The sequence below is a fragment of the Sciurus carolinensis genome, chromosome 19, assembly GCF_902686445.1.
Source record: "Sciurus carolinensis chromosome 19, mSciCar1.2, whole genome shotgun sequence".
NCBI lineage: Eukaryota > Metazoa > Chordata > Mammalia > Rodentia > Sciuridae > Sciurus > Sciurus carolinensis.
In genome coordinates this window covers 6,312,840-6,338,529 of record NC_062231.1, presented here as the reverse complement: position 1 = coordinate 6,338,529, position 25,690 = coordinate 6,312,840, and the positions used below count along the sequence as shown (strand labels likewise).

Below are 25,690 nucleotides of genomic sequence, written 5' to 3'. Positions count from 1 at the left end.
AATGACATCATTCCGTTTTTTTCTTTGTGGTTGAATAAACTCCATTGTGTGCGTATATATATATATGTGATTTTTTCTTTATCCATTCATCTGCTGATGGACACCTGGGCTGGTTCCACAGTTTGGCTGTTGTGAATTGTGCTGCTCTCACCGCGGGTCTGCAGGAACACATCTCACTTGGGTTAGAGTTTCCGGTTTACAACGATTTGCATTTCGATTGTTCAGCCTGGTGGTGCTGCTGAAGCAACATGCATTCAGTAGACACCACACTGTGAACCTTGCATTTCTGTCTTTTCCTGGGCTAGTGATAGGCAGGACAATCCTCTGGGAGTCCGAAGCCGCGGTCCACACCACAGTCACCAGGGCAGGGAGCCAACACACTCTGGTACCCCATCCTGCGAAGCCAGGGTGCCTGGGGGTTCTGGCATCCGGTGCCTTTTTAAGTTGAATGGTATTTAAGGATGAGTTGATCAGGAGAGGACCCCATCGTAAGCGGAGGAGCATCTGTCTTTCATAAAGACGTGTGCCAACACCATTAGAACTCGCGACATCAGCTCTGCTGCTAGGGCTGGGGCTGCGGCTCAGTGGCAGAGCGCTTGCCTGGCACGTGTGAGGCACTGGGTTCCATCCTCAGCACCACAGAAAAATAAATAAATAAAACAAAGGTATTGTGTCCATCTACAAATAAAAGCATTTAAAAAAAAAATCCCGTAGTTATCCCCATTTAACAGATGAGCAAACTGAGGTAGAACAGAGCCCTGGGATTTGCCAGTAGCCTCCAAGGGTGGCAGTTGAACCCTGGCAACTGGAGAGGCTCAGAGTCTGTCTCTCCTGTGGCTTCACTGAGCTGTCCTGCCAACCCCAGAGCTGGGCACTTGGTTGGCCTCAGATGGTAGCAATACAAAAGAAATCAGGCAGAAACCCCATTCTCAGGGCAAAGTGATGCACATCTATCATCCCAGCAGCTTAGGAGGCTGAGGCAGGAGGATACAGGTTCAAGGCCAGCCTCAGCAACTTAGCGAGGCCCTAAGCAACTTGGACCCTGCCTCAGGAAATAAAAAATAAAAAGGGCTGGGGACGTGGCTCAGCAGAAGAGCACCTCAGGGTTCAATCACCAGTACTGGAAAAAAATATAGGGAAACTTGGAGTCAGCGGGGACACGGGGGACCGCTGTACTGATTGCGCAATTTGCGTATAAACCTAAAGTGTTCCAGCAACTAAAGTTCATTTATTCATTTATTCATTCATAACAGGGATTGAACCCAGGGGTGCTTAACCACTGAGCCCCATCCCCAGCTCTTTTTATATCTTATTTAGAGACCGAGTTGCTCAGGGCCTCGCTAAATTGTGGAGGCTGGCCTCCACCTTGCGATCCTCCTGCCTCAGCCTCCCCAGATGCTGGGACACTGGGCTAGTCAATTTTAAAAACAGCACATCTTTTTAAATAATGTAGAACCCAGAGAAGATGCCAGGATCAAGGGATCCCCACAGCATCATCACAACCAGTAGGGAAATCAAGCACCTCACCCAAGGCCCCCAAATGGCACCCCTCACCTCCCTCCCTGCAGGCACCCCCACCCTCTTGGTTACACAAGCCAGAAACCCAGGGGTGTCCTGTGGGGTTCCACGATGTCACCCTCAGCCCCAGCACCCCTCCCAGCAGCCTGCACCCCTGGGCTCTGACCAGCTGCACCCCGCTCCCCCCCATCTCTCCCCGGCCACAGCTGCCTCTTGCCTCCCTACAATCTACCGCACGCCACTGCCAGAGAGATCCTGGACCTCAGCATCCAAGCCTGGCATTTCCCACAGCAACCAGAACGAAATCCCAAACCCCTGGTGACCCCCACCAACCCCTCTGCTTCACCTCCCGCCACCCTGCAGCACAAGGGCCCTGGGGCCCGACACTGTCCCCCTCAACAGACCAGCACATAGTAAATGCTCAATAAATACTGGCCGACTCTAGTAGCAAACCAACAGACCCAGGACGAATGTCACCCTCCTTCAGTAAGTGGGGAAACTGAGGCCCGGCAGCCTGCCTGCTGGCCAGAGGGAAGCACCCCCGCCGCGCGCGCCCACACGCACGGTGGCTTCAGAGATGGAACCAGCTTGGCACCAATCGGCCTCATTCCCCGAGGCTGAGCCCGAGTCCAGAAGCACAGCCCGTCTCCCAGGCCCTGAGGCAGGCTGATGGACGGAGTCCTTAAAGCCCTGACTAAGTGCAGGCCGACCTGGTGACCCCAGAGATCCGCTAAGCAATCCCGTCGCCACTCAGCACTGCCCGCTCAGCGACCATCCCGGGTCCTCGGGCCCCCGCCATCACCTGCCTTCGCGCTGGTCCTCCAGCAAACGCCAGCGCTCAGCGGCACCGGCCGCCACCTCCGATCACCCAGAGACGCCAGGACCCGGCCGTCCGGCAGATGCCAGCCAGGGGCTGACCTTTCCAGGGGAGCAGAAGGGGGTTCCTGTGTGGCCATGTGGAAACCGGGATCCACACGGGAGCCCAGGCGTGGCTCTTGGCTCCGATGGCTGATGGCCACCCGCGCCAGTGCCCACCCCGTAAGGGCGAGACGCAGATTTCCACCGAATGGGCGTCTTTGTTCAAAAACAGGCCTGCGTGGCAAAGGCCGCCAAACCCCAAAGTGGGGAGTGGCCAAGTCCAAGTGCCCAGCACCTCTGAGGCCACGGTGCCCCACCCCACCTCTGCCCTGTCACTCAGCCCAGGCTCTATTCTCTGCGTGGCCTTGATGACCTGGAGGATCCCCGCCCTGACCCCAGCACCCGACTCGGGTGTGGAGACGGTCACCCTGTCCTGTGACTTCGGGGACAGGGCCCAACCAGAGAGAAAGGGGCGGCGGCCTGGGGCAGGCAGCTCAAGGCTGAGTCTGAAGGGACAGGAGAGGAGGGAGGGGGGTCCCCTGGGCTGAGCCAGCGCACGGTCACCAGAACCATCGGACGTGGGCAAGGAGTCCCCGGAGCTGGGTGCAGCCGAGCCAGGCAGCCTGGGCCTCCAAGGGCACCACGCCAGGTCCCTGGCCACCTGCCCAGCACGAGGTCAGCCGACCCCACCGCTCGGGGCCGAGGAGAGGCCGAGCAACTCGGCGGAAGGCCGTGGAGGAGGAAGGCAGCTCAGGTCGCAGAGAGCTCTGCGCACCAGGGACACACAAACCCCAAAGGCACACCCCGACGGACCCGCTTCCTGCATCCGCGCCCACCTGCCCGCGGTCACCACCGGATTAATCCCTGTCGGTGGATTAATCCACTGCCGGTCACACCTCTCAGCAGCCAGCCGTCTCACCTCTGAAGACGCTGGCTTTGTCCCACACCTGGGCTCTGCAGGGACACCTGATACTAACCACAGCAGACAGGTGGAGTGGATGCCGGTGGTCACCAGGTGCCCCTTCAAGACCAGCCCCTCGCTCCCACCTGCCGTGATGGTCTCCGGCCGCGGGGAGCTGTCTCCCCAAGCCTGGTCCATCCGGAGAGACGACAGGCCCAGCCCTGGCCTCGATTAGGGACCACTCTGCAGGGCCATCCCGGCTCCAGGGCCCCGGTGGCCCAGGCTGAGGGAGGCCTCCGTATGGACTGTGTCACACCCGAATGTCCCTCCATCCAGTCCCGTTCCCCAAGAGCCTCCCCGGACGGTCCATCTCCAAGTGGGTTCCCAAGAAAATCCACCCAGGACGTCAGAGACCCGGGGTCTTGCCTGGGAACTGAGCCGTCTGCCTCTTCTCCTGTCACCTCCTCGCCACCTCTGCTGTGGCAGCTGGTGACAGGTGCATCTGTCCCCTGGTCTCATCGGACAGAGTCAGGGCAGAGGAAGTGGCAGATGCTGGGGACACAGGGCCTCCCAGAGCTCACGGGGACAAAGCCACACCGACAGCTCTTCCCTGAACAACACGCCCACCCCGATTCCTTCTGTGATCCACGGCCCTGGGGACCACCAGCCTTGTTAGGCGTGACCCCGGTGGCCGCAGCCGGGAGCCAGCGGAATAACCGCCCCGCGTTGGTGCTTGGCGGCTTCGTCAGAGATCTGGCCAGTTGTGTCCTCAGGCAGCTTCCCCTCATCGGCACTTTCTTCTCCTTTTTTTTGTTTGGTCTAACGAGTCCCGCGTGACAGCAGAAGGCGTCTCTGCATTTGGACAGACCCCACGTAAGCCGAGTGCCACCTCTCATCTCTCTGATGGTCCCGCCCGGGCTTCTGACAACTCGGAGAACCCTCGGCTCCTGGAATACCCGAAGCCAGCCGCTTGTGCGCTCTGCAGTGAACTCGGGTGACGGGTGGCCCTAGAGCCAGACCTGGCACACGCCTACCCCTCCTCCGAGTGTGGGTGCTCCAGAGCAATGAGCCCCAGGCCCCAACCCCATTCCCTCTGGTCAGCCACCTAAGCAGATGATTATCATAACGATTAGAGCAATCATGACAGCCAGTGTTTACTGAGCACATACTATATGCCAGGGTCCATGCGCTCAGCACCAGGCAAGTCTTTACCTTCAACACACCTCTCATGATTCCCCTTTTACAGATGAGGAAACTGAGGCACAGAGAGGCTCTGTGAGGTACTCAAGGTCACACAGCCATTCAAGAACCCCGCACCCCAGCAGTCTGGCTCAGAGTCCCTACGGTTAAACAACTAAGTCCCCTTCCCAGGCTAGCCACCCTGGGGGTGCGGAAGTTGTCACCAGCAACCCAAATAAGGGCAGGGGGGACCAGACCTGGCCAAGCACTAGGCCCTCCTAACACTTGCTGAAACCCTGCAGAGTGAGCTCACTCAGTCCATTTCAGAAGCGTGGGGACAGAGGGTGTAAGAGAGTAAGGACCTGAACTGGGCATCTGTCCCCTGTCCTTCCCCTGGGTGGTCTTTGCAGCAAGTCCCTGGCGGAGAGACGGAGGGAAGGAGCCTCTTTCCCATCAGAGGGGAGGGGGGACCCTTCCCTGGAACCACCAGGGAACAGACCAGGCCGGGGAAGACGCACAGAGGTCCCAGCTGCGGGCCACCCTCACCCAGACCCTGCCGGCGCCCTGGACACACCGGGGACTCACACCACGCCGTGCAGGACCACGGAACACAGGCAGGGCAGGAGGGGGCCGCGGAGGGGGCGGAGCGTCCCCGACAGGGAGGAGCGTGGGGCTGGGCGGTGCCTGGGCCCCACTGCTGTTCACTCTTCAGACGCGTCCAGACCAGAGACGGCCCTGCGGAGTCGCCGGTCCCCGGAGGCAGACCCCGGGCCCCTGCGGGTCCGCCACGTGGCCATAATGGCACCGGGGGATGGCTTTGAGGGAACCTGAGCAGGAGAGAGGGAGGAAGGGGAGTCATGGAGTCCCACCAGAGCACAGCGGGCTGGGGAGCACCTCACTCGCCACTTCCCGCCAGGTGACCAGTCCATACCAGGGGCTGAGCCCAGGGCAGGGGCGCTTGACCACAGAGCCCCACCCCCAGCCCTTTTCTATATCATTTAGAGACAGGGTCTCGCTGAGTGGCTTAGGGTCTCAATAAGTTGCCGAGGCTGGCCTCCAACTTGTGATCCTCCTGCCTCAGCCTCCCGAGCTGCCAGGAATGACAGGCCTGCGCCACCGTGTCCAGCAGCCTCGGGCTCTTACGGCCGCATTGTGGGACATTTGTGCCCAAGCGGGACATGAGTCCTCACGTCAGGCCCCCATCAGCTAAGGGCACAGACAAGGCGTGGCCACTGGGAGCCATGGTGGGTAAAGGGACCTAGCCTAGCCGGTGGCCAGCCACACACAGGAATGAAAATACTCCCAGGAGGAGGACACAGGAACCAAGGACTCAGGCCCAGCGGGACAGCAGGCTCTGATGGGTGGGGGAGGGGTGGCCTCGCGCCGGGAATGAAGGAGCAGACGGCGCAGGACAGAGGCCTTGGCCGCAAGCGGTGATAAATGTCCCACCGCCGCGGGGTGTGATTGGCTCGCCCTCCACGCTGGGGGTCGGGCTCGCCACGCACTGTAAGGGGACGCTGGGAACCGCGGCAGGGGCCACCGTTCCAGCAAAGCCACCCCCGCGCTCACAAAGGCCCTGAGTCCCGGGAAGCCCAGTTAATAACTGGAGCCAGCAGAGAAGAGGACTTTGTCACCGTCAGCACCCAGCGGAGGCGAGAGGCCGCCAGGCCTGGCTGTCCCTTGTCAGGGGACGAGGCCAGACCTGGGGGCAGGTGCGGCAGGATTTGTGCAGAGAAGGAGGCTCAGGGGGGAGATGATGGCCAGAGCTGGGGACTGGAGAGGGGACACCTACACAGACATGTCCTGAAAGGAAGAGAGGGACAAAACCAGAAGGGAGACAGGCGAGGCTGGGAGACCGAGGGCTCCACGGATTTTGTTCTTTGTTCAAAAATGAATTTTCTTAATAAAAAAAGTCATAGTTTTTTTTTTTTTTTTTTTTTTTTAACCAGGGGTGCTTAACCACTGAGCCCCATCCCCAGCCCTTTTTAGATCTTATTTAGAGACAGGATCTCACTGAGTTGCTTAGGGCTTTGCTAAGTGCCTGAGGCTGGCCTCCAACTTGCGATCCTCCTGCCTCAGCCTTCCAAGCTCCTGGGATGAGAAGCGTGCACCACCGTGCCCAGCAGCTTCTTGCTTTTTAGAAGGGAGGGGGTGAGGCATGTGCCAAGTTGACTACCCTGGACCAGCCCTATCTTGACCCCACCATTCCTCTGCCTCAGTTTCCTTATCTGTAAAATGAACACCACCGACCAAGGGGGGTTATGTAAGGACTGGTGAGTTCCTGTCTCTACAAGTTCCTGGAACATTTGTCCTCACATAGCAATCCCACTCTGGGATCTGAAAACAGGATCTGAAAGAGGGATTTGCACACATGTTAGAGCAGCATTGTTCACAATAGCAAAAAGTTCATCAATGGATAGGTGAGCAATTTTTGGTGTGTATACACAATAGGATATTACTTGGTCTTAAGAAGGAAGGAGCTGGGCGTGGTGGCATATGCCTATAATCTCAGCGACTCAGGAGGCTGAGGCAGGAGGATTGCAAGTTGGAGGCCAGCCTCAGCAACCTAGTGAGGCCCTAAGCAACTCAGCGAGATTCTAAGTAAAAAATTAAAAGGGCTGGGGATGTGGCTCAGGGGTTAAGCATCCCTGCATTCAATCTCTACTACCAAAAAAAAAAAAAAAAAAAAAAACTGAAGGGGGGGTGAAAAGGGAAAAAATCATGGAGATTTATCACAATTCTTAATAATAAAATAACTGGCCTTTGAAAAGAAAAAAAGTACCTGGCACACAGTAGGTGCTCAACTAACACTCAGCCCCAGCCAGCCTCCTCCCTGCACCAAGGTTAGAGAACACAGAGACAGGGTGGAGCACAGGGCTGGGCACACCCTTGCTGGCCCAGCTTGCGGTCCCTGGTGGACACGGAGGTGTCCAGTGTTGTCAGGATTCATGTCCTGGCCCCTGCTCCCGCCCGCCTGGGAGGCCAGCGTGCGAAAGCCGGCTTCACACAGGCTTTGCACAATATCATCAAGATCAAAAGATTTGCTGGAGTGGATATAAATAGCCCCGAAGCTCTTGGCTTCGGAGCCGGGTGGCAGGGCCAGGCTGGGTGACCCCGGCCGGCCTTCCTCGAAGCAGGCAGAGCCCAGCCTGTCAGCCCCGCCGCCCTCCCGACGCCTCTGCAAACTCACGCTGGGTTTCAGACTCACGCCCACCAGGTGCCAGTCCTGCCCCAGGACAGGTCCCTCTGCAGCCCGTTGAGTGGCAGGACGGGGCACCCCTGGGCGGCAGGGCGGCCAAACGGTCCCCGCGGCCACTGTCCCCACCTGGGCCTCACCCTGATTCCTACGCGGTCTCCAAACCCGCGCCACCTGCACAGCACAGGGCTGCCCATCAGCTCGCCCGGTTCCCTCTGCCCTCCGGCCCCGCCCCCGGCCCCGCCCCCCCACGAGATTGGCAGCCCCAGGAGCCGCCCCGCCCCGCCCGGATGAATAAATGCATCAATCACTGCAGATTCCGCGTGGTGGGGGAGGGGCGACGGGCAGCTGCGGCCAGGTCGCTCCTCCCTGGCTCCCTGGGGGCACTGTCTCCAGGCTCTGTCCTGTCTCCTCTGTCCCTCTCTCTGTTTCTGTCTGTCTGTCTCTCCCTGTTTCTCTGTGTATCTCTGTCTCTATCTCTGTCTGTCTCTGTCTCTGTCGCTCTCTCTCTGCAGCATGGCTCAGGGCAAAGGGACCAGAGGACTGAGAACCGCAGCGGTGACACCACTTCTCCCCCCGGAAGGGTTTCCAGGCACCCTTTCCGGCCCCCGGGGCCAGAAGGTCTGGCTGTGTGTCCGCCCTCCCGGGTCCAGAAGGCCTGAGCCTCGCCCCTCTCCTGGGCCCAGGCAGCTGCTGAGCCGCATATTCTCCCCGGAAGAAGCCCCCGATGCCCTCCTTGCTTCCTGTCCCCCACCCCCATCCCGCAGGCAGGGCCCTAGCTGCCTAAGACACCCCATCCCCTGAGGGTTAGGGCCCAGGGGGCCTCAGCAGACCCTCTGCCTCTGTATCCCACCCAGCATGAAGGAATCCACTCAGGGCTCCAATTCAGCAAGGCCCCAGAAGGACCCAGCCCACTCCTGCGTGACTCAAACCCAAAGCCTCAGGCTCCCAGAGATGTGCTGGAACATCTGAACTACAGCTCATTATAAAAAAATCACTCTCATTCTAACTTTAGGACTCGGATCGATGAAGAGGGATCAAAACCAAAGGCATTCACAGGGACTTAAAACACCTTACGGTGAAGCCCTTATCCTCACAATCCAAAATGCTTGCTTCTGCCCCACCCATCACATCCTCCTTCCAGCCAAAATAAAGCAGGCAAAGGAAATACTTGTGCCTTTTAAACATATGCCCTGGACCCTGCACACCCCACTTCTGGCCACAACAGAGTCACACAGCCATCATTACTTGGGAGACTAGAAATGATCTGTTTTCTGGTTTGTCCTGTGGTTATTGTTTGAGAAAAGAGGGAAGCAGATCCTGGAAGGAAAGGCAGGGTCTCAGCTGTATGTCCATCACTATGAAATCCAGAGACGGCCCCCTTTCTACCTCCAAGGCCCGTTACTACTGTCCCCACAACGCCTGAAATAATAGCATATAAGACCCAGCAACGGGGCAGACGCACACGCAGCCAGGGCTGCTCCGGCATGGTCCCACCACGGAGGTGCCATTCTTACAAGAACCTTCCAGAAGTGGGAACATTCCTGGTTGGAATCGGTATCCAAACCCAGCCCTGCACACAGCCAACCACCTCCGCAAGGCTGTTTGAACCAAACTGTGCGTGGCACACAGGGACACAGGAGGTGACAGCGATCCATCTCAACGCCACCACCCTTGACCTCCGCTGGAATCTGAGCATGAGCCTGCGACCTCCCCAGAAGCCCGAGGACCCCACGCGGATCTCCATGGATGAAATACTGGCCTTTTCTAGACAAAAAGCTGAGCTTGGCCTGCAGCCTGGCTGGGCTGAGGTCAGCGCGCAGCCCTGAAGCCCGGATGCAGGATGCGGACCTTCTCGTTAAGACGAGGGTTCCACGTGGCGCACACGGAACAGCAGCCTCCAGCTCAAGAGGCAGGGAGGCCGAGGTTCAGGACCATCAGGTTCAAGGAGAGAGACATTCAGAGGAGGAGAACAGTACGTGGGCAGAACCTGTCATCTCCAGAAGAAATAAAAGCTGACCCTCTCCAAGGGGACACGGGAAGACCTCACGCATCTGGTTCCCCACCCTGAGACCCCAGAGCACAGGCTGAGGCTCCCTGGGGTTCGCTCAGGGGCCCTTCTTGGCCGCTCTCCGCCTCTCTCAGCCCCAGGCCATCTTTCCAACAAGCTCTTCTCTGAGGTCCCTCCAGGGGACAGACCCAAGGTGACTTCTGCTGCTTGTCCACCAGACTCTGAGGCCCAGGAGCAGGAAGGCCCTGGCCCATTTCCTGCCCATGCACACCAACCCCATCCTTGTAAACTGGGTCCGGACTTTGCTACGGCCTGAACATGGGGATCCTCTAGTCCACGTGCTGGAATTGCAGCTCCAAAGGGCACGCTGTTAGAAGCGGGGTCTTCGGGAAGTACTTAGGGCCCCACAAACAGGATTAGCCCCCTTATAAAGGAGGCTGCAGGGAGCACCCTTCGGCCTAACCCTGGGAGGTCAGCTAGAAAGTACCGTCTATGAATCAGAATGTCGGGCGGCTGCTGGACTTCCAGGCTTCCAGAACCGTAAGCGAGCCGTGTCTGCACTTCGTGAGCCACCTCTCTATGGCCTTGTGACCGCAGCAGGAAGGCTCAGTGGAGAGATCAGAGAAGCTGCCTTACCATAAAACAGTCCAGCTGTCATCCCAAAGAAAAGCCGTTCTTCCTGTGGACCTCGGCTCCTTCCGTCAAGCGGGATGGGATTTTTGGCAGCCGGTGAAGGAACATCTGCGAAGAGGGTGATGAACCGGCCCCTTTCCCAGCCTGGTCCCGAGCCCTGAGCCAGCGCCTTTCTTGAGAAGGTCCTGAGCCCTCCGCCAGCTCACCCCTGACCTGTCTGCATTTCCTCCTGGCCTGGAGATTTCCAGGTTTCTGGGGAGACCAAAGTGAAGGGGGTCATGAACCATCTCCATGGGGATGATCCTAGGACCACAGCCGGTGGGACCACGGAGACCAGCTGCCCCCCATGGACACCGCACAACCATGCGCACTTGGCCAGAGGCAGGCAATGGGGTCACCAGACACACGCCACAGTACCAAGAGGACTGGTTTGGGGGCTACCGCCAGATCTGGCCGTGCCACGTACTCACCATAACCCAGGTAAGAGGAGCCCCTGCGGCCTCAGTTTTCTCATCTAGAAAATGGGGCAGTGCAGGTAAAAGGGATCAGCTGGCATACAGCAGGTACTCAATAAGTGCACATATCACTCCTCCTCCTGGGGGACTAACTCCCTTGGGCCAGGAAAGCAGCTGCCTCACGGATGAGCTGTGGGCGGGGCCACCAGTCACTAGGCTGGTTGATTGATTTGAATTGATTTTTTCCACTGCTAGGAGTGGAACTCAGGACCCTGCATATGTTGGGCAAGCGCTCTGCCACCGAGCTGCACCCCCAGGCCTGGGCTTCTCTTTGTGGTCCCAGGGATGGAACCCAGGGGTGCTTAACCACTGAGCCACATCCCAGCCCTTTTTATACTTTATTTGGAGACAGGGTCTCATGAGGTTGCTCAGGGCCTTGCTAAGTTGCTGAAGCTGGCCTCCCACTTGCGATCCTCCTGCCTCAGCCTCCCAAGCTGCTGGGATGACAGGCGTGCGCCACCCCGCCCTGCAGTCCTGCACTTTTGGATGAGGCTGTCTTACCAGAAGAAAGTCCTAGCACACAACACCACCACATAGAATTTCATTTATTTAAATTACATGCAGATACATATCGTAATGTTATAATGTTATGCATATTGTAAAAGACCCCGGGAAAAGGATGATGAAGAGTGCAATTGAACAATACGTGGAAATAGAAGCTCTGACATGGTTTTTTCCCTGGACCTCAAAGGATGACGTTCTTACCCAGGGTTATGCACGCTCCACTTTGCAGACCCTTCTTTCTCCCATACCACAACTGTGGATGTATACGAAATATGTCACTTTAAATATACCCGTGCTGGGACGGGGCCTGAAGGGGAGTGGGGCGTGGCCACTGCCTGCCCCAAAGATGAGGAGAGGCCGGCACCCAGGAAACGGTGGTTAAGACTAGACAGGATGGTGCTGTGGTGCACGCCTGTCATCCCACAAGCTTGGGAGGCTGAGGCAGGAGGATTGCAAGTTGGAGGCCAGCCTCAGCCACTTAGTGAGGCCCTAAATAACTCAGTGAGACCCTGTCTCTAAATAAAATATAAAAAGGAGGGCCTTGTGGTGTGATTCCAGAGGAAATACTTGGAGGAGTGGGTTTCGTGTGTCTCCCAGTAAGGGAGAACTTGTCTATCCCAGCAAGTTCTTGAAACATGTCTATTAATCATAGCCATGCAAATATTCCTTCCTGCCCCCTCAAATATTTTCCACTCAGGTCAGGAGCAAGCCCCTGCCTCCTCTTACTTGTACATCCCCACCACTCTTCTCCCTTTAACTTGGCAAGTGGAGGGAGGGCTAGTTGAAGAGCCTGTCTTCTTATCTTGAGGCCACCCTCCACAAAGGACATCTTAAAAATCAAAGACAAAATAGCTAAGATATCAAAAGAATAGTGATCAGTCCTTAACTGAGTATTATAAATATAGTAGAAATACTTTCACAAAAATACTTTTACAGATAAACAACAACAAATTAGCCAAGACATAAACTTTGCCCTTCAGTTGGACACATAAGCAAGTGTTGGGCCCTCTTTAAGAAATCTCTTCATAAGAAATTCCAAACTTACAAAATAGCCACATTAACATAATATTTGTGTTTCAAAGGAGTCTCTGTAAAATAGCCATAAAGGATTCTTTCAGTTGTTTCTCCAACAGAAGTCATTTCCCCAAATCTCTTCTCCATGTAAGCTCTTAGAAAAAGGTCCACTGGGCTAGAATCGTGGCTCAGTGGTTAAGCACCCCTGAGTTCAATCCCTGGGACCCAAAACAAAACTAAAAAAGGACTCGACATGAGCCCCATAGGACCCCAGGGCTGCAGCAATACACACAATCACGTGAAAAGAAGACATTCTGACATGAATCAAAATTATAAAAAGGTCTAAGATGGAAGCTCATCCCTAAAGGAGATTCAAAAGACAAGAATGGCGGTGTGGAAAGGGCCTTCCAGGTGGAGGGAATAGCACCCATGTGGGACAAGGGACAAAGTTCAGAGGACAGGCATGGGCCACCCCACCCGGGTACAAGTTTGTGGGCAAGAATGCATTCAGACAAATACCTGCATCTGTGGCTGACTTGGTTTCTTTTCTGTGACTGTAACAAAATGCCTGAGGCCAGGATTGATAAAGAATAGAGGCTTATGTGGTTCACGGTTGTGGGAGCAGGTGCTAGTGGCCTTCCTGCTGTGGCTGAGCAAGGTGGAGGGCGTCCCACTGACATGGTGAGAGAGACAGAGGAAGTGTGCTATCTCTTCCTCTTCTTATAAAGCCACTAATACCACCAGGGGTCCCACCCTGGTGACCTCGTCCAATCTAATTGCCTGCCACCAGCCCCACCTCTGAGCACTGTTAACATCTGAGGATTCGGTTTCTGACATACAATTCTCAGGGGAGGTATTAAAAGCATAATGTGGCCGAGGTGGGGTGCAAAGAGACAGGAAGAGGCAGGAGGAGGACTTCCGGCCTGCTCACCACATGGTAGGCACAGGGCTCGGCAAACCCCAGCATCTCTCCAAACAACTCGGGATCCTGCAACCACACGTGGCCACCTCCCCAGCCCGAGGTCCCCAGGGCAGGACAAAGTCAGCACAGTGCTCCCCACCCCGTCCCCAGCAGGACAGCCGCCAGGCAGGTGTGATGTCACTCATGATGCCCTTAATGCCAAAGAGAGGCAGGAATGTGGACCTGGGACCCTGGTTGTGTGCAATGGTCAACATCACATCTACCACGATGATTCTCCCAGAATCCTCTTCTCCATGGTGTCATGGCTGCCTTCCATATGGCGGGAGTTAAAAGTACAGCTCAGGCTGGGGGGATGCGAATGGGAAAGGATTATTATGATACTATTGGGAGGTGATGGAGCCTTTAAGAGGCGGAGCCTAGCGGGAGGTCTTTAGGTCATTGAGGACTTGGCCTTGAAGGGGACTGTGGGACCCTGCTCTCTTCCTCTCTCTTTCAACTTCCTGGCTGCTGCGAGGTAAGCAGCTTATTTCTCCACACGTTCCCACTACCATGAGCTGCCTCACCACAGGCCCAAAGCAACAAGAACCAACTGATCATGGACTGAGACCTCCAAAACCATGAGCCAGAATAAACCTTTCCTCTCTTTAATTGGATCGTCTCAAGTAGTTTGTCACAGTAACGGAAAACTGACTACTGGAGGAATCCTACATTGATAGGTCCTCACACAGGGATGGGACAGGCTGCTGCATTCTTACTACAGAGAATAGCATCACCTGAGGACACAGGTGAAACTCCATCACATGTGGAGGAAGGAGGATGACAGCCATAGAGTTTGAGCAAACCAAATGTGGAAGATTAAAAATTTCCACAAATCTTTGCTCCAAATCTTCCCCAAACTTGAACCTGCAAAATCCTGAGATTTGATAAAATGGTGACTGTTTTAAGACTAAATTTTAACTTTCTACACAGTAACAAAGAACCATCACACTCGGAGTGACGGGATGATTGATGGATTCAGTCATTCAATACATATTCATTAAAACCTAACCTGAGGCAGGGCTCCTTATAGGAACAGCGGAGACAAACATCCCACTCCCCTTGTCCCCAGGGAGCTTCTGGGCTGGTTCCTTGGTGTCTACACAGTTTGTCATGGATCCACATCCACGTCTGGTCACTTTCTGCCCCCAGGGTCTGTCACTTATGGACTTCACGCTGCCCTGGAATGACAGGGCTTCACTCCCCGTCTAGTCCTTGCCCCTACCCTTGTTCTCTCTCAGTGAGGATAAGAATGTGGGGTGCTCTGTCTCCAGAACAAAATCTACTAAGCTCTAAAAAGTCCCCTCTGAACTACCATAACCAAGAAGGAAATTGAAATATTGTATTAGAAATGTCTACTTAAGACCAGGCGTGCTGGCTTAAAACCAGGCACGGTGGCGCACGCCTGCAATCCCAGTGACTTGGGAGGCTGAGACAGGAGGATGGTGAGTTCAAAGCCAGCCTCAGCCAAAGCGAGGCCCTGAGCAACTCAATGAGACCCTGTCTATAAATAAAATACAAAAAAGGGCTGGGGATGTGACTCAGTGGTCAAGTGTCCCTGAGTTCAATCCCCAGTACCAAAAAGAAAAAAGAAAAGAAAATGTCTACCTAAAACAAAAGAAGGAAATAGTAGAAGAATAGAGGAAAACAGATCTCAGACATATAAACGAAACTAAATACATATAAATTCTACCTTATCAATAATTATATTAAATGTAAGTGGATTAAACACTCCATTCTAAAGGCAGACTCACAGAATGGATGGAAAAACAACACAATTCAATTATATGCCACCAACAACCTCATTTTAGATTCAAAGAAAGAAACAGGTTAAAAATACAACAATGGGAGAAGTCATATCCTGCAAATAGTAACCTGAAGAGAGAGTGGTTCTACTAACATCAGAAAAAGTAGACTTCAAGAAAAATATTGTTACATATGAACAGAGAAGGACATTTTACAGTGGTCAAAGAGTTAATCCAAGAAGGATGCATAGCTATTATAAACACATATGCACCAAACAACAGAACCTCAAAATACATAAAGCAAAAACTGACAGAAACACAGGGAGAAATAGACAATTCAAAAACAACAGCTGGGAACATCAATACCTTGCTTTGGATAATAGGATGGAGCAGAAAATCAACAAGAAAATAACAGATAAACAACACTACAAACCAACTAGACCTAACAGACATATAGAGAACACTCCACCTAAAGGAAAGAAAACATATTCTAAATGTACAGGAACATTCTTCAGGAAAAACAGGTCACATCTCAATGAGTTTCAATAAATTTAAAATGACCCAAGTACACAAGACTTGCTCTCTCAACACAAGGAACTGAAATTAAAAGTGTCCCCTAAGCATGTCTAGATGACAGTTCTGATAGGGATGTGCTGACCTGATGCTTGCTCAAACTTCCTGACCGCTCTTGCCCGATGCCTCAGTTTCTCCATCTCTACAATGATGACAATCATGGTCCCTACCTGACAGTTAGAGCACAAACAGTCGGGCATCGCCTTGGTTATTACTCTGTTGACAGAGGGTGGTGATAAGAGTCCATTAAGATTCCGTCTCAGAGTGGGGAGACATGTTTATACGACAGCTTAGACTCTGCAAATGCCTTTGCTCCCTGAGGGAACTGGATCCTTACTGCAGCCCCGCAGGGTCAGCTGTTAAACAGGGAAACATGGATGGTGGTCAAGCCCAGTCACAGCTGTGTCTGCTGAGTCCTTACCCCTGAGCCCAGCTCACCACAGGGGCCGGGGGTGAGAATCAAGGGGAGACAGCCAAGGTTACCCTGGACCTCCCTCTGACTCAAAGAGCGGGGTGAAGCTGAAGCCTCAAGAAGGCTAGACAAACATGTAAGCCTTTACGTCTTTGGGAGGGGACAGAACATTCCAGATACCCCTGCCTTTTTTTTTTTTTTTTTTTTTTTTTTTGGCAGTTGTACATGGTCAGAATGCCTTTATTTGTTTCTTTATGCGATGCTAAGGATCAGACCCAGTGCCTCACAAGTGCTAGGCAAGTGCTCTGCCACTGAGCTACAGTCTCAGCCCCTATAACCCTGCTTTTTTATGGGGAGTATTTTGTGGGTACAGGGGACTGAACTCAGGCGCTTCATCACTGAGCCCCATCCCCAGCCCTTTTTATATTTTATTTAGAGACAGGTTCTCACTGAGTTGCTTAGGGCCTCCCTAAGCTGCTAAGGCTGGCCTCCAACCTGCGATCCTCCTGCCTCAGCCTCCCGAGCTGCTGGGATGACAGGCGTGAGCCACCACGCCTGGCTTCCATTCCGTTTTAATAACATTAAGTCTCTTCCACTTTAAAACATGCAAAGAGGCTGCCGTTGAGGGCTAACGGAATGGACATGGCAGATCTTACCCTGAGTTGCATTCAAAATCCGCTGATTAAATAAGATGATAGACGTGCCGAATCCCCTCTCGTCTGATCCTAAACCCCATGACCCTTCTCAAGCACCCCATTTCTTCTCAGCCCCCAAAGAAGAAACTACAGTGGTCCCTGTGCATTTAAATATAGGAAGGACGGAGCTCTCGAGGTGAGCGATGCTGCACAGGTGAGGAACTGAGGTGCACAGAGCGGACAGCCCGCAGGAGGGACGGGGCCAGCAGCCTGGCTGCAGAGTCTGTCCTGACCACGGCGCTGAGCACGCAGCAGCCCAGAGGAAGGGAACACCCCTGCTTGGGGTGCTTCTCCTCCTGGCAGGTCGCAGGGAGCCGGAGGCACAGTCCAGAGAGGTCCCCGGCATCCCCCACTGGCCATTCCAGAAAGGACTGTGGGCAACACAGACTGGCCACCTCCCATCCAGAGCTCCTCCCTCCTGGCGAAGCTCTCCTCCCTGCTTCCCATCTGGGAGACTCACATCCCTCCATCCCAAACCTCCCGCATTCCCTGGATCCCGCGGCACGCCCAGCAGACTCTCCGACGGGTCCCCACCAGCCCCAGGAGCCCAGGTTACGTCCATGCCTGAGTCCATTCACGTCCCTCTTCTGCTCAACACCAGCCAGGGACGCCTGTCTCCCTCAGATCAAAGCCTGGAGTCGCTACATAGCCCCCCAAGCCTCCACCTGGTCCCCGTGCCCTCCCCCACGGTTCCCTGGCTGGTGCCCCCCTGTGCCTCCACCACATCAGACATAGTCCCCGCCCAGAGCAACCTGAAAAGGAGATCCCGTTATCCCTGCGGCCGGAGCAAAGAAGAAGAAACTGAGGTTCAGAGAAGTCCCCCTCACATGCTCAGGGGCAGAGCAGCGGACATCCCACCTAATACGTGTGCTCCCAAGGAGCAGCCTGGGGCCAAAGCCAGAGGAGGCGGCACAAGTCCCAATCCTTGCCCTGGCCCCGTGTCCCCAGTGGGTCTCGCGGGAATGAGAATATGCACAAAGGCACGGCTATCTCACCAGCAGCTCTCTGGGGCCAGCAAATGCTCACGGATTTGAACAGGGAAGTCAGGCCAGCGCAGGGAACAGCACCCAGCCTGTGCCTGGGTGGCTCGGAGAACCTTCCTGGACCCGCCCCTCCAGCTGGAGACCACCATCACTGGTCGTTTGGCCATGAAGCAAATGGGGTTCTTTGCGTCAAAATGACTTCCCCCAAGGTGACCCGGCTAAACAGCGAGAGCCAAAACCAGCGCTCGAAGTTGAAAGCCACAGCTGTCTCTGGGTGGGTGAGCTGGAGTTCATTTGGGTTCCAAAAATCTGGGCGGGTTGACCAGACCACAACTGGAAAGAGCTCCAAGTCTTTCAAAAAGCAATTACACTATGCCATGGACAGCCGTGAAGCCTGGGATGTGGGTGCAAATCCTGCCTCTGCTGCTGTGTGACTGTGGACAAATAGCTCAACCTCTCTGAGCCTTGGTTTTCCTTTTTTCTTCTTGTTTTTTTTTTTTTTTTTTTATCAGGGGCTTTAATCACTGAGCCACACCCCTGGCCTTCTTTTATATTTTATTTAGAGACAGGGTTTTGCTAAGTAGCTTAGGTCCTCTCTAAGTTACTGAGGCCGGTTTCACATTAGTGATCCTCCCACTTCAGCTGGGATCACAGGCATGCACCCCCAAGTCCAGCTGAGCCTCGGTTTTCCCGTCTGCAAAATGGGGTGGTAAAACTCACAGAGCTCGAATGTCAAGAGAGCCTGAGGAGAATGTCCCCAGGAGGTGGCACCTGCAAAGGACTCAGTTCTGACTGAAGCAGCTGAAGTTTAAGTGCTAAGCCACTCGCCTCCTGTCCTGGTTTTTGGTGGGTCTGCGCCTCCCGAGGAAGGAGAGTCAAGCATTTCAAAATCAGACGGGGTGCGGCTGCAGAGGGCGGACCTCAGGGTGCAGCTCACCGGCCCCTCCCGCTCTGAAATCTAGAGTCTAAACCAGGTCGCACCCCCGGGCTGGCCTGTGCCTTCTGGGCTTCTCCTGGCTAGGAGTCCTCACTTGCAACATCCCTAAGGACGCCTCTCAGCCACACAAGGCCCAGGCCGGCTCAGCTGCCTGGAGACCCTCCTCCTCCTTCTAGCTCCTCAAGTCCCGGCTCAAACGTCACCTCCTCCAGGAAGCCCGCGCGCATGTATCCACGGGCGGCCACCTGCTTGGCCCCACCTTCTATGCCCATCTGGAATATTCCAGGTCCACTGCCCCACTTCACGGGCTTCTCGACAGGCCGTGGGCGAGCTGCCCTAACCGAGGACCAGAACCTCACCTCCCGAGCCCAGGCACCGGCTGAACGGAGGAGGTGGCCATCCCGCGGCTGGAGCGCTGAGCCCCATTCCCGGGATAGTGGGATCTCCGCAAAGGCGGGCTGTGCGTCCACGTGGCGCGACACACCCTCAAGGGCAGAGCCAAGGTGCCCTCAAGCAAATATTGCAAACCCTCGATTGCCAGCTTGGCAGGCGGGGACGGGGGTGCACGGGTTTCCCTGCGTCCCGGCCGGCTTGGAAACGCTGACGCGGAGCCATCCTCAAAGGTCTTTGCAATGCTGGAGCTCTCCGTCCCCCGGTGCCAGGGTCCCAGAGGCGATGCCTACATCCGATCTCCCCAGAGGGACGGCAGTCAAGAGAGGCTGGGGCTTTGTCATGGCAAGTGACTGAGCGGGGAGCCGGATCCTGCAAACTCACCCCTGGGGCGCTGCTAGGCGCGCAGACGGCTGAACCGTCCCCAGAGCCAGGCAGGGGCAGGTGGGGCGGGGCAGGTGTGGTGCAGCGCAAGGCTGGAGCGCCTGGCAATTGTAATAACTGGTCCCAGGCACCCTGCCTGCGTCCAAGCCACCAGCCGGGAGGAGGGGCAGGATCGCAGCACCCCAAGGCCCCAGTGGCTGGCAATTCTGATGCACGTCACTCAGTCTAGCCTGGCCTGCAGGGAGGGCCCACTCCAGCTGCAGTCTGGCCCGGGTCTGCAACTGGACAGGGGCTGGGTGGCGGGGAGCAGATCGGAGGCCACTGAGCTCCGATGGCCTTCCGGCCTCCTCTGGGGCGACTCCATTCCAATGACAGCAATTCATTTCCCCGGATTCCAGTTCTCGCCCTGTGCCTGGCTCATCTGTGTGGGCTTCTTCAGTGGCTTGGTGGCAGTTCTACAGCTGACACCCTCCCGAGCACCTCCCAAGTTAGGCAAAGCAGCGCTCTTGGTTAAAAAAACAACAAAAAAAGCACCCAGTGACAACGATCCGCTGTCCAAAACGATGTCAGAGACAAAACCGCTGACAAACAGCCACCCGGCTGGAAGGAAAGAAGAAAAAAAATAAAAAATTGCTGATGTCCCCAAACGCCTGACTCCTCTACAGTGTGATCAAGGAGTCACACTGTCCTGACCCAGGGCCACGCCTGGAGATCGGGGACCTGGGCAGGGCACCGCAGGTCCCCACACAGAGGGAGGACTTCCACCTGCCACGCTCCCTTCCTCTCGGCTCCAGGCAGAGGAAGAAGCAGCCTCTGATTTATTTCCCAGGTTGTAAAATAATCATTTGCTTAGCTTGTCAGACGGCGGCGGGGAGAGCGACAAAGACACACTCCCGTGTCCTTCTGCAGACTTGACCCTCTGCTGGAGAAAGAAGAACGGCCCAGCCTCTTTCCCTTGGACTTTAATACATTTTGTCCAACCAGGACGGGCGTCCCAAAGCATGGGGCAGCTCGTTCCCAACCAAGGGACCTCCTCCTCGGCACTGGATACAGGCTTTATCTCGGCCGGGAGAACAAGAATATTATTTAATGAAAACATGAACAGTGTCTCCTGCCACCATTTCTCAGCCTCACTGAGATCAGAATGAGGTCCCCTACTCTTTTTGTCAGCAGGGGGAGGACCAGGGATTGAACCCAGGGGTCCTTACCCACTGAGCCACATCCCCAGCCCTTTTTATTCTTTATTTAGAGACAGGGTCTCGCTGAGTTGCTGAAGGTCTCACTAAGTTGCTGAGGCTGGCCTCCACCTTGCGATCCTCCTGCCTCAGCCTCCGCTGGGATGACAGGCATGCACCTTGCCCGGCGGTCCCCTACTCTTAGCTCAGGCGGGGAAGGGAATGTGCACAGAGGACCCCTCTGCTGCTCCGCCCCAGGAGCCCAGCTGTGCCAGACACTCTGAAGACTGACAGGCGTCTCAGAGGCTCCTCGGAAGGACCCTCCTAAGCAGGGCTTTGTGTGCATCAGCTTGCTGCCCATCAGGACGGCCGGGTTGGCCTTTCCGCCCCCTCTTCCGTGGCCCTCCTTGAGCGTGCCTTCAGATGGATGTGCCACCCTCGTGGTTAATGTCACCGCAAACCCAGAAAGAGTGCTGGTTTGATAAGTCAACAGAGACTGAATGCCACCAGGAAGCCTCCCCCAGAGCGAGTCACTGACTCAGAGCTTTGGAAAAAACGTCCTCTCTGAGTGATGTGTGATGTGACAGCCCTTGAGGGCTGGAGGGGACGAGAAAGCAAAAGAGGCCACTCCATGAGGCCCTCTGCCCAGCCACTTGAGGCCGGTGCTTTTCAGTTCTGCCAAGAAACCTCAGAGGATCAAAGGCTAGAACGGGCTCAGCTCCTTCAGTCCTGGGCTCCTCTGCACCGCCATGTCAGGAGCCCTCCTTCGGTGACGAGACTCCGCAAGGCAGAAAGGAAACCTCACGTGCTGGGGCGTGGTGGCACAGAATCCCTGGAGATGGTCCCACCATGTGACAGCATGATTGGCAGGTGGTGGGTAGGTAAGAGGGGGAGCCGGGCTGCCTGAGTCTGAACCCTGGCTCCGCGACTTAGCCAGAGGGCGGAGCTCCAGCGGGGCCCAGAAGCCTCAGTTTCCACATCCGTGCAATGGGCACAGCTGCTGAGCCTGCCTGGTGGGAATGAGGAGCTAATGAGATGAGCTGACAAAGTCCCCAAGCAGTGTGGGCATGCAGGAAGCCCCCAGTGGACGGAGTCACCGTGCACCTCCCCTGCTCCCCGAGACTTGGTTCTGTATGTTCAGCAAGGACAGTCGCACCTGCCAAAGACCCATGTGACTTCCTATAGGGAAAAGCAAGTTGCAATCAATCAATTCTTCCCCTCCGGTTCCGCCCACTCCACCCAGCACCTGGCAGGTGTTCTAGAAGTTCTCTACAGACTGTCGGGATGGAGCCCTCCAAACACAGGCTACAGAAAACCTTCCACCTCAGAAGCCTCATCAACCACTGGGGTGCTTTTATCCCAGAGAGGAGACACTACCTGTGACATTTGGCAGCGGTGGTCAAGCCAGGCAAGATTGCTCTCTGAGAAGGAGTTTAAGGTTTTCGGGAGCGTGGAAACTTCCAGCATGTCCAGGCACCCCGTCCCTGGGCCGCCACGGTTGGGTGACAAGCTTTGTGATCCCAGGACAAGTCTGTTCAACGGCCCCTTATTTGCATCTGTCCCCAGCTGGTCACTGCACCTTCTGTCTGTCACCTGCTGTCACCTCCAGGGGTTCAAACCCCCATCTGACTTCTGAACAGTCCTTCCCCAACCGACCACATTCCCTAGTGCATGCCCCTGTACGTGACCCCGAAGGTCCCACAGCCTGCCTGCACCCAGCTGGCCCCAAAGAAGTAAGAAACTAGCAGAGAAGGAGAGAACTCCAGGCGAGAAGGGCCTTCCTGTGCCTGTCTGCTTCGAAATAAGTACGGGGGCAGCTCTGAGCCTTCCTGCTTTGTGTGCATTTAAGAAAAGGAGGCAAGGACAGGTGAAGTGACCTGTCCCGTGGTCACCAGCTGGGATGTGCAGAGCCAGACCTGGGACTGACTTTCATGGGGCCACATTCCTGTCTCTGTGAAGGATTATCATCTCTGTTCTGGCGTCTCCAAGCCTATGGTGGATAGTTCTGCACACAACAGGTGCTTAATAAAACCTCTCGGGGCTGCAGGCTGGTTATCCAGTGCTCCTTAGACACCGATGGCCTCGCTTCTCAGGTGAACAGTGGGACTCATCGAGCTATGTTTTAAAAAGCAGCCCCCAGCACCCCAGAACCCCAAGTTCATGAGCAGGCAAATCTGATACCTTGATCCCTGCTGGATGTCCCTGTGAGTCTCCTGCCAGGGGACAGAGGTGCTAGCATTTCCCTTCGCTGAGGTTGGGAAAGGAATCAGATGCAAGAAAATGGGGCTGGGTCCCCCTGTCTTGAAGGGAACCCCCAGTCTCTGCCGGTTCCACCTAGCCTCTCTCCTCAGTGTGGGGTCCCCGGGACATGCCTGGAGCTTGTCAAGGAAGCCACCTCTCCAGCCTGCCGCAGACCCACTGGGTCAGAATCTGCAGTTCAGTAGGGACCTCAAGCCCTTGCTATGCACGTTCAAGTTTGGAAGCCGCCCTGACTAGACCATGGAGCTGGGACTCCCGGTCACCTTGCTTTCCCCAAAGGTGACACTAAACTTTATTTTATTTTTTTAAGGTGACAGGAGCTTTGCTCGTGCCTCACTAGAGGAGAGCCAGATGGACACAGGGCTGGGAGCTTCTGAAAGGAAAGCCGGCGTTCACCTCCCCAGCTCCCTCCCTCCCTCCAGGATCAAGGCCACTGCCTGACTGGACACTGGGGATTCCCCAGGGCAGGGAGGACACTGTCTCTCAGAATTCTCCTATCGCTACACTCTGCTTGGTCACCAAGGGTGACTTTGAAGAGAAAAAAGGAATCCACCCCCTGGGATGGTGTTGAGGCGTCTGCCGACCAACGTGTGTCACTGTTTCCTATGAAAACAGGGACACGTGTCCCTGCCCCAGGGCTGCTTCCTTGAGCTCCTGGGGACTTCGCTGGGGCAGCCTGGCTGTTTCCACCCCATCCTTGGGAGGGTGAGCCGGAAGGGCCCAACCCTGCAAGCTGCACCCAGTGACCCCTGGCCAGGGAAGGGACTGGGTGGTGGAGTCTCAGAGCTAAGAGGGGACACAAAGAGGCTGCGGGGTCTCTGCTTCCTCAGACACATCAGCAGAAGCAACCCACGGTCTTCAACCTCCCGGATGAACAGGAAGCAGGAGCCGGCCACCCCAGCCGGCCACGCAAGAGCCACAAAGCTCACCCATGCTCTGAACTACCAGTGCGACCGTCCTCCAAGAGCCCAGCAAGCCCACCGGCACTGCCCAGAGTCAGGGCTCCAAGCAGGACAGTGGTGGGTCCTCTGTCACCTGGCTACAGCATGGTGCAGCCCCACCTGGGCTGCAGGAGACAATGCCTGGTGTCCCACTCCTGGGACTCAAGGAACAACCCCCCCACACACACTCTGGAGCCAGGACTTACTCCTTCCCCTGCTATTTCTTTCCCAAAGCTTCCAGGACGCGGGTCCTAAAGCTACTGACCATTGCCACTCCCCCACCCAGCACACACGCGCGCGCACACACACACACACACACACACACACACACGAGGGGCTTTTCTAGAACACAGCTGTTCCCAAAGATAGAGGGGCAGAGCGCAGAGGAACCCCACCCCAGTGTCACCTGAAGCCTTAAGCTTTGGGGCCCACCCCAGCTGACACCCACACTCGGGCAGGGAGGGGCTGTGCGCTGGTTTTGCACCGACACCCAAAGGAGTCAACCAGCCCAGGGCCCTGGGAGCTGGCCGGGTTAGTGGGGGCCAGGGCGGCTGGGAAGCCCCTCCCTGTCCCCGGCTTAATCCTTGGTCCGAAATAGCCTCGGGTAATCCCAGGGCGAGGCGGGCGGGGGAGTGGACCCAGAGCTGTTAAGGAAGAGCCCGAGGCGTCCAGGCGACAAGGGCCAGGTCGTCCCGGGCTGGACCCAGCACAGAGTCCATTCGGGCGACAGAGACTGGGCACGACTTGCAATTGACCCGGGCCCTTTGGAGGGCGGGAACTGCAGCTGCTGCGCCCCCTCCCCACAGATCTCGGGGGACCCTGCTGCCCGGCGCCCCAGGTCCGCTCCCGGGTCCTCCGCCTCGGGCCGCGCACACGCCCGGGCGAGGCCGGGCGCCGCCAGCGAGTTCCGAGACCACGGGAGCCCGAGTCCCGCGCTGTCGGTCCGCCGCCAGCCGCTCGGAGGGCAGCGCTGGGCAGCGCACCGGAGCCTCCCTCCCAGGGAGCTCCCGGTCCCGGCCGCGACCCCGGGGGAGGGACCCCGGGGCGCCCTGGGGGCTCCGGTGGGCGGAGCCGCTCCGGGTCGCGCGCCCCGCCCGCCTGCGCCCGGCCGGAGGGGAGCCGGGCCCCCCAAGAAGTTGGCGCGCCCCCGCCGCGCCCGCTGCCCCGCGGCCCCGCTTACTTGTCTCGGCGGCTGCCCAGCTCGGGGATGGCGCCGAGCGGCTGCGGGCCGGCGCCGGGGCCCGGGTCGGGGCGGCGGGCGCACGCGGCCAGGTGTCGCCGGTGCCGCTCCAGCAGGCCGGCGTTCTCGCGGCTCAGCCGCGCCACTTGGCGCTCCAGCTCCTCGATGCGCCGCCGCCGGCGCGCCAGCAGCTCCTGCTGCGCCGCGACGATCCGGGTCAGCTCCTGCAGGTACTCGGCCGCCTTGCCCGGGGGCTCGGCGGCGCTGGCCATGGTCCCCGCCCGGAGCCGGCCGCGCCTCAGGCGAGCGGGCGGCGGGGCGGCGGCGGCGGCGCGGCCATGGCTGCGCGGCGGGGACGGCGGCTGGCGCGGCGCGGGGCTCGGCCCGGGGGGCGCGGCGGCGCGGGGCTGGCGCGGCCCCGCCTCGGCTCCCGCCTCCGCCGGCGCCCGCCCCCGAGCGGCCGCGCCTCGCGCTCCCCGCGCCGCCGCGCTCCGCTGCCCGCTGCCCCGCCGACGCGCCGGGGCCAGCAGGGCGCGGAGCTGCGGCCGCCGCGGGCAGCGAGGAGTTTGCAAAGTGCCGGCTGCGACGCGGGCGCGGCGGGAGGAGGCGGAGGGAGGGCGCCGCCTGCCGGACCCGCCTCTCCGCCCCGCGCCTCCGTGCCTCTCCCGGCAGCCCGGGCGCAGGAGTGCCGCCGGGAGAGGGAGAGCGCCGTGCCCTGGGACGTGCGAG

The 25,690-nt window shown here is 57.0% G+C and overlaps 1 protein-coding gene across 8 annotated transcripts in view; it reads right to left on the bottom strand.

The window, feature by feature from the left end:
- The window catches only part of Iqsec1 (IQ motif and Sec7 domain ArfGEF 1), a 297,078-nt gene extending 271,752 nt beyond the window's left edge, over positions 1 to 25,326 (bottom strand). For 4 of the 8 annotated variants that reach the window (XM_047534524.1, XM_047534521.1, XM_047534523.1 and 1 more), the window contains exon 1: positions 24,962 to 25,324. In XM_047534524.1, the coding sequence (XP_047390480.1) occupies positions 24,962 to 25,233 (272 nt within the window). In that variant the 5' untranslated portion in view covers positions 25,234 to 25,324. Of the gene's footprint in view, positions 1 to 24,961 lie in introns of all 8 variants that reach the window. The other 4 variants (XM_047534512.1, XM_047534520.1, XM_047534518.1 and 1 more) reach the window with 3 other exon arrangements.
- Positions 25,327 to 25,690: the final 364 nt, after the last annotated feature.